Genomic DNA, 9,176 nt, shown 5'->3' with positions numbered 1-9,176 from the left:
AAATATTCTTATGTTTTTAAAGAATTATTCATTGTTTTATACGAATACATTCATGTTCATTTTTATCATTGGGGGAAATATTGTTGGAGGAAGATTACTGTAGGCTCCTCGGCTGTGTTCTCAGGGCCTTACTGTTACTGGTTGTGCGGGGTGTATGGTTCTGGGGAACCTACACAAACAGATTGTGAAAGGATGGGGGTAGTGTTCATGTTTTCAAAACATGTGCATAAACATATTTTCTTGTAATATATTTCGTTAATATGTTTTTATACACTGTTTGGAGCACACTGGGCTTTTTAGCTCATTATGTAAATTTTAATCTTTTTCAGATAACAGCAGACCGTAAGCTAGCAGATTTGGCATCAGGAGAAATCAACTACTTTATTTTGTACGAACATATATTTTTATATGTTTTTCGGTTATGTTTGGTGACATGTATTTTATTATCGTTTTGGATATATCGTTATTACTGATATTTTGTTATGTATTATATATAATGTTTTATAAGTTGTTTTAAATATAAAGGAATCTCTGAATGGGACATGTGCCCCGCTTAGGTTTGGGTCTAACGTTTAGACCGGTTCTAGGGGGTTACAGAAAAGGTTCTTACTAATATAAACAAAACAAAGCACTGATTCCTTAATTCCAACTTAGGTAATATCGATACTACAAGCACAATATCGTTACCTTTATACTTGTAGTATCGATACCATACCACGATATCGATACCCATTCTGAATTCTGTAATTTCATTGCAAAAATGGTACCAATACCTACCCACTGGTATCGATACCCATGGTACCGATACTATCACTTCCGTATCGATACCCCATGAATATTTATCCTACTTTTGCCTTATGGTATCGATATTGTTCATGGAGTATCGATACCCTACGCATAATTATCACATATTTTACATTGTAGTATCGATACTTACTCAACCGATACTGATACTTCTAGCCCAGAATATGCTTCACTAACCCGAAAATTATCATCGCTTTGCCTAAACTCCACTTACCACTCCCTTCATGCCATTAAACTCAATTACATATACTTAAACCATATTTTATCACTATAACACCTCATCATCTTCAATATCTCATCATAATTCTTGAAACTAAATATCTTACCAAATTTTTAACATGTTCTCAATTCACTTCTATTACTTCTAACTTTTTAATTAGACCCTTGACAAGTTAAATTCAACTTCAAATTCATTTACTCCTTCTATTCCAATAATTCACTCAAAAACTCATTTTAATTAATCTCTCATAACTTGTAAATCTTTGAGCTTTAAGCCACTTTGAGTTTCCCTTAAGCTTTCTTATCACTCTAAGGATCAAAAGAGACTTTAAAATGAAAGAAATAACTAACTTGAGACCAACTTTCCTTATTCAAGGTTACATGGGAAGAGAAGAAGAAGAAGATAGCTGATCTCACTCTCTAGATTTTTCTTTCCCCTTTTCCTCCTCATCTCCACGTGTTAATATCCTTTATAAAGGAAAGATAAAAATCATTCATTTGAAAATACCAATTTACCCTTACTTCATTCAATATTTACTAAACCATCATTCACAAAATATTCCCAATTAAGTCCCTAAACTTTTCAATTTTTTGAAATCAGACCTCAATGCTTTAAAACTTACATTTTAGTCACTAGCCCTGATTTTGAGATGTTACATGGTTTCTTGCTAGATTCGCCTCCATCAAGTCTCCCACTCTTAATTTCCATTTCAATCATCTCACCAGCCGTGACAACATCAATAAAACTCTTAAAGAAATTCCCTATGAGGTGGGTAATGAAATGAGCTCTTAAAGTGTTTACGAAGAGCATAATTGTCTCTTCTTCTTCAAGTGGTGGATGCACTTGTTCATCCACCTGTCCATCTCTAGGCATATTGTCTGAAGTTCTCATTATATCTCTTTTCCATGCTCTACATTACAAGTTGATTGGGCATCACATCTTTCACATGTTTGTATTGTTCAAGAAAAGCTTTTGCCAAATCTTTCCATGACTTGATATGAACCCTGCTCAATTGGTTGTACCATCGAATGACAGAACCTGCTAAGCTCTATTGGAAGCAATGAATCAATAATTGATCATCCCCTATATCGCCAATCATTTTTCTGCAGAACATTGTGATGTGAGTAAAGAGGTATCTCGTGTCGTCAAATTTTTCAAACTCTGGAACTTTGAACTTAGGTGGTAACACCAAATCAGGAACCAAACTTAATTCTTTAGCATCAATTCCATACATTCTAGTGTCCTCCTTCATAGCCCTAATTTCTTCTTCTAGTTGTTTCCATTTTTCTTCAAATTGTTCGCTTGACTCTTTCCTACCTTCCTGGCTAAAATATAGGACATCTTCAGCTTGTTGCTGGTTTACAGAGGTTCCAAGTAAATTTATGTGCACTCTTTATGGCTGTAAAACCGCTCCTTGTTGTGCTCTAACATGAGGTGGTGTAAAGCCTAGGGGGTATAAGGGTTCTTCAGTGGTAACACCAATAGTTGGAGCTTTTTCATGATCTGCTCGTGGTGCGAAACCTTCAGGGTACAAAGGTTCTTCGGTAGTAGCACCGACAGCTGGGGCATTTTCTCTATCAGATCATTCTAGGATTTCAGCATTTGTTCGCGCATCTCATCTTGAGCGTTTTTGAAGATCTTCTACATTTCGAGTTGAGTCTTTTCGATTTAGGCAATTCTCTCGTCCATTGCCTTTTTCCGGGTATGGCATGGATGCTTAGAAGTGTCTAATATTCTGTAGTGTACCCTTTATTTTTAATTTTGATTTTTTGAAGTTGAATGCAAATTATGTGGAAATAAAATACTTAACAAATAATTGTAAAACTGCGAATAAAATGCATAACACAAAACTTGAATTGTAAATAAAATGCAAATGTATGTAGAAAGACATTGATTCATAAAACATGACCAGTCTTAGAAAAACTTTCATTTAGGTAAAAAGAATCATCATTACAAGATTAATCCATTACAGAGAAGGCCTAGCTCTAGTATTCAACTCCATTATCTCATTGACAAGCCAAGTGACCCTTTTTCCCAAATATGGTGATGGATTTGTATAGCTCTGGATGACTGTTGCTTGGAATCGTCTCTCCTAGCTTCCTTGTAACATCACTTAATTGATTCGTGGTTTCAATGATTACACGATTCATATTTGTTTTATAGTCCTCAAAGTGTCACTCGCATTCTGCCACTGCCACCTGGTGCTTCGGATAGTGTGCTCAAGACCAGTGATCTGTACTTGAAAACTTCGTAAGGTATCCTCTAAATCATGGACCTTTCTTCGTAAAGTGGTATTCTCTTCAAAGCTAACCCTTAGATCTGTCGGCATGCGCTGACCATTCTCTGTAAATAAGGAATTTTTGAGCTGCATAATGTAAGCACTATACTCTTCATTCTTTGCCTGAGCCTGAGCTAACACTTCCTCATGCCTTACTTCTGTCTCTTGCATCTCTTGATTGAGGACCTCTATTCACTCGTTCTTTATCCCACAACATTGTATCCAAAGGAAAACTTCATCATGCTTGCCTTGGAGCACATGATCTCGATGTTGCCTTTCTAATTTCAACTCTTCACTGCTTCGCCTCTTTTCAACTTCGAGCTCATCTATTATTCATCCTCTAATCTCAAGTTCACTTAGCATGTTATTCACCTACATTCTAAACCCCTTAAACATATTACTTTTCTCAACTTCTAATTGTTATAGTCTTCACTTCCCCTCCTCTATCTCGTTTAATCTGCTCTGATTTTCAACTTTGAGCTCCTCAATATTAGCTTGCAACCCTTGCACTTAAAAAATGTGCTCCTCTTTTCTCTTATTGCTCAAGGTGTACCTTTGTCTCAATTCTTTAGCTTATTTTCTTTCATTACTCAGTGCACGAGCCCATAACTTTTTCTCTATCTCGAGCTCTTGATCTATTTTCTTCTTCTCTACCTCTAGTCCTCTAACTTGGCATTCTCTTTCATCTTTGGCGTCCTTAACTCGACGATATTTTTTTGCCTTGAGTTATGACTTCCAATGCTCTAAAGTTTTTCCTAATCCAGTAATTTCCCAGGCCCAGTTCATTTTTCGGTAATCTTTCTGTAAGTTTGCGAAATCAACCTCAACCTCATCTTTCCTCTTTCGCATGAGCTCAAATTGTTTACTATAGAATCTCATAACGAGGTCTAACATGAAATTCTCTTCCCTAAGACCTTCATATTCTTTTTCCTTTCTGGAAATTTTGGCTTCATATTCATTTCTCAATATTTCCAACTTTGACGACACATATCTGAACTGCTCTTCTAAAGGAATAACTCGATCACGGTCAGTTAAGGGAATGATGTCATTTTCCTTACAGCTCTCCAAGTCACATAATCCGGTGTTAACATGACCTCAGTTGCTACCATATCGGTCCGAAATGTTAACTTCCATGCATTTGACATTAAACGAGCGATTTTCTTCTAATGATCTCCGTGGTAGACAAATTAGGACTTACTTAGGCCTGAGGTGGCTAAGACGAATTGGCGTGCCCCATATTGCCTTTACACCATTAGTGGAGCATCCCTATTCCACCTCATAACCCTAACATGGTTACCCATTCATAATCCCCACATTTGTATAATATATCGATAAAGGCAAACTAGGGGACGCGCTATACTATATCATGATCTTGTAAATTCCTAAAAAATGAAACCCAATCTTTTCTTGTGAGATGCTCATATCGTTCTTTGGTGAGGAAATCTTTCAAGGGTGAATAGGCACATGAAAATCGAGGACTATATTCTCGATCATTCTTCCAAAAGTGGCTACGGATCCAAACAGTAAGCAACTGAATACACCCAATGAAGTGGCTACTCTCTGCTCTTTTGCAACTGTTAAGCGACCTGAATGTCTCCGTTAAGAATGTAGGAACATGATTCAATTTCCTTTCAAAATGCTCAAATAAATCAACCACAGTGGATTTTATATAGAAAAGAACTTTTGGCAAAATCACTAATCCCGTAAATCCCCAAAGCGAACATTTCTATGCTTTTCTCAATATCATTGTGTTTGACAATAAGTTCTTTAAGGAACAGACAAGGAAAACAATCTGACTCTCATTTCTTTTGGATTCGATCAATTACCCATTTCTCTACCATTCCGGTAATATTTGCGAGCTTGCTTTTGAAGGGTTGCACTTTTTTCGCCTTTGAGTAGATTATATCCAAGTGCACCATTTCGAAATGAAACATAGAGGTGTACTCTTCTAGCGTGGGAGTCATGTCCTCCTTGTTGAAAGTAAAACAACTATATGTTGGATTCCAAAACTGAATCAGAGCTTTAATCAAGGGTTCATTTACTTTCACATACAACAAAAGATCTATGTCACCATACTTTTACCAGAATGCATGCCTCGTATCAGATTTCCAACTCTATCGATTTCACGTAGACCATGCAGATCATTTTGCTTCAAACTGACTGGAGCGACCTCTGGTAGCACTGATATGTAGTCTTCAGTCAAACTATCCCCCTTCTTCCTCTGAGTTTCTTCAGACCATGATCTCACTTTTGCATTCTTTATTTCCTTGTTATGAAAACTCTTTTCCATTTTATGACCGCCTTATACTATGATGACCACTTTGTGAACCAACACCTTTCTTAATGAATGATCATGCAATGCAACAATACAAAAAATAGAAACAAAAATAAAACTATGTTAGTATATACAATGAATAATCGAATAACAAGAAAATATATCAAAAACTTTACCCATATGTAATCTACCCAATATTTTACCCTCATGCTTTTATTTGGCAACTAAATCCTAATCACATTTTTTTAGTTTACAGGCTTCGTACAGAAATATAAAACCTAAGCACATACTTTTCTAGTTCTCATACTTCTTGCAAAAATAAATATATAGATTCAAGGAAAAGGTTAGAATGAGTTTCCCCTTTGTGACTTTTGAAGAAACACGGATAGATATTCAGTATAAAACGGGAAGAAATTCAGTACTACTACCAAGGTCCTCAAATTGTCCTTTTTTTGGTGCCCCCCTTGAACCTGCTAGACCCTCGATCCTCACCCATTATAGGCTTAAACAGATCGAGTTCAATTTGAGATGATGCATTTCCCCATGTCAATGCGAGGAAACTCAATGTTTCACTCGTAAACATGAGGCATATGTACCCCATAGGTTACGTACTAAAGCCCATGCGGAGAAAAATAATTTTTCTCACGTAAGCGTAGCGTTCACCCCTACCTAATAGGGAAGAGCACAATTAGAAGTCTCTAAATATCAAACGATTTTGGCATGTGTGAGGGGAAACTCAAAATCATTTGCCTTGATCCAAGAACAATCAAACCAAAAAGGTCAGAAATCTGAAACACGTTAACCAATCACATTAGTACGACTAATAAAAGAATGTGATGTGATGCAAACAAATCTTAAATATCAAAATTTAAATATCATTCATATTTGCCATTTTCAACTAAAAAGATAACGTATAATCGATTACGACCTGAATATCTAACTTCCCCAGTGGAGTCGCTAAGCTGTCGGAACGGTCCTCAAGCTTTTTGGAGCTATGGTAGGGATCGATCCAACTTAATCTTGGAAAATATTGGGTTTTTATAATAAACATACAAATAAATAAATTTGGAGTCGCCATCGACCTTTGGGTAGGTAAGTCGAATACTTAAAAAATACTTTTTAAAATAATTTTAAGAAAAACAATTTTAAAAGATAAAAAATGATATGCGTTTAACTAGAAATTTGTTTTGAAAAATGTTTGGGAGTCAATTACGTGTGGGGATGGATTAGCACCCCCACAACGCCCGAAATCGGTACCTAAGCGATTATACATCATCTGAATGTTGAATTTGGAAAACTTGAATGTACATTTAAATTGTGATAATTTCTTAGAAAAATTAAAAGGGATATTATTTTGTACTAACAATTTTCGAAAATACCTTCCTTGTTAGTTAAGGAGGTATTTCCATGGATTCTCCTTACAAAGTAATATTTCCTTAATTTTACTAAATCATATGCATAATAATTTTTAAAACAACTCGAATATAAATAGGTATTATTTTGTATGAAAAATCATTAGGAATATGATCCTCGTCAGTTAAGGTACATTTCCATAGATTCTTCATACAAAATAATCTTGTCCTAACTTATAGATAAAATACAAGTATTATCTAAAAAAAATTATTCAAATATAAAAGGCATTATTTTGTTCGAACAATTCTTGGAAATGTACTCCTTGTCAGTTAAGGCGCGTTTCTATAAATTATCCGCACAAAAATAACATTTAATATATTTTACTTTTTTAGAAAATACTAATATACACATATAGATTGAAGCAATGTACATTTAACAATTTCCTAATAATGTACATCATACCAGAGAGGTTAAAACACAGAAGTCAAATAGGTCGTATTAAGATATAACTAAAAACACATAAACTTTAAAGACCAAACTGAAAAACAACAAAGACTAGGGTAAACAGTGCAAATATTATACAAACTAAGCACCATAATAGTAAATAAACCAATAACACTATTCAGAATTAAAAAATTAAACTTAAGGATTAAACTGTAAAACCAACATAAATTATGGCCATAAAAAAGAACAATACGCAAGCTAGGGACTGGAATCATAATTTAACCACCATTAATATTCAAGATTAAAATGAAAAAAATGCTAAAATAGGGTAATCAAACTAAAATAAACATAAAAATAACATAACTAGTATATATGGACTAAAATATATATGGGGATAAACTTGGAGTTCATATCATATCAATTAAAACTTACATATAGTGACTAAAATGAACAAATCACAAAGTATAAGGCCTGCAGATATGGTATTCCCACCACTCAAAACACGGAACCCCATCCCCAAAATGACGTCGCACCAAAACGGGTATATAAGCTCGAAAACTTTCATTTGCAATCTCTCTCTAAAAAGAGAGAAAAAAATTATCTTTGCCTTCTCTCTCCCCTCTCTAGCCAGGGGAAGGCTGGCAACCGCCAGCCATCGCCCGCCAGAATCCTTCATCACCATCCATTGCGGCTGGAGTTCGAAAAATGAGCCCAAAATAACCCTTTTCTAACCCTAAACCCGAATCCAAATACTCCCTAAGCCTAAAATTCCCCCAATCGTCGTAGATCTAAGGTTTTACCTTCGAAAAATACAAAACCCCGATGAAGCTTGAAGACTCCGGTGATGGCGAGGTAAGATTCTTCTCATTGTTCCCATTCTCCTTTCGAAAGTTTCTCTCTTTTTTGCTTATGGTTTCCTTTTTTTTCTAAGAGGACTCCCGATTCCTTTTTGTTGTTGCTCCTTTTTTTAGACCGACCCTTTTTTCTGATCTCCCTTCTATTCTTTTATCTTCATTTCTTGATTTGGGATCGATTTGATGGTGGTATAGAACAGGAATAGATTTTTCTGAGTTTGGTGGCTGAAATTTCGGTTTCAATACTTATATTATTTTTAAAATGGGCTTAGGATTTGGATATTATATTTGACTGACAGGGTTGTCTTTTTTATCACTGTTTGGAACAGGTTACTGACGGCGGTGGTGTGGGAGTTTTCAGATGACGGTTCACGTAGCGGGGATTCTAGGGGATAAGTGTATGCCTTTTACGCGCGACAGATTGGACGGTCCACATTTGCTGACGGCGGTGGCTGGATCTTGTTTAGGGTTAAAACCCTAAAAGATGAACAATCCAGACCGTCAGATCACTCCCAGATCTGACCGTGGAGTGTTGTGCGGTGCAAGGTCAACATGAAGAAATCCTAACTGCTGGGTTATCCCTACGGGCCTACATTTGGGCTTTGGGTTTGCTATGGTGCTCCAGTTTTGGGCCAAAACCAGGCGGGCTTGGTGATGTAATTTGCGCTTCGGGTTTGGGTCATATGACCCTTTGTAATTGGGCTCGGTTGGCCTTCGGTAATTGGACCTATAAATAAAATTGTAATTAATTTAATAATAATAATAATATCAATATCGGGACAAGAATCACTGTCTACAGCTATAATTTTACATTCCTGTTAAGCAAACCAAACCAGATAATCTTACGTTTCATAAACCAAACATCCCTTTAGGAATTTCGTAAGAGGAATCAGACCAACTAACTGGTATTTGCCAATGAGTTTAGAGATAAAGTTTTTTAATAAACTA

General features: G+C 35.8%; 1 protein-coding gene across 1 annotated transcript; it reads right to left on the bottom strand.

The window, feature by feature from the left end:
• Positions 1 to 2,072: 2,072 nt before the first annotated feature.
• LOC120124743 lies at positions 2,073 to 3,473 on the bottom strand. Its single transcript, XM_039143336.1, has 3 exons — positions 3,223 to 3,473; positions 2,433 to 2,598; positions 2,073 to 2,378 (listed from the first exon to the last, which is right to left on the bottom strand). Exons 1-3 carry the CDS (start codon positions 3,471 to 3,473, stop codon positions 2,073 to 2,075), a joined length of 723 nt encoding a protein of 240 aa, XP_038999267.1.
• Positions 3,474 to 9,176: the final 5,703 nt, after the last annotated feature.

The sequence above is a fragment of the Hibiscus syriacus genome, unplaced genomic scaffold, assembly GCF_006381635.1.
Source record: "Hibiscus syriacus cultivar Baekdansim isolate YM2019G1 unplaced genomic scaffold, ASM638163v2 tig00110429_pilon, whole genome shotgun sequence".
Taxonomy (NCBI): domain Eukaryota; kingdom Viridiplantae; phylum Streptophyta; class Magnoliopsida; order Malvales; family Malvaceae; genus Hibiscus; species Hibiscus syriacus.
The sequence above is the reverse complement of the archived record's forward strand: the minus strand, read 5'-3'. Positions and strand labels throughout refer to the sequence as shown.

Bases quoted from the DNA above. Each gene is read 5' to 3' on its own strand.
- LOC120124743 (XM_039143336.1), bottom strand. From the start codon at position 3,473: ATGCAAGAGACAGAAGTAAGGCATGAGGAAGTGTTAGCTCAGGCTCAG. The intron at 2,599-3,222 runs GTGGCAGTGGCA...ATGATCTGATAG, and splicing joins CACACTATCCGAAGCACCAG to AGAAAATGCCCCAGCTGTCG. The intron at 2,379-2,432 runs GTTTTACAGCCA...TCTGTAAACCAG, and splicing joins TTAGAGCACAACAAGGAGCG to CAACAAGCTGAAGATGTCCT.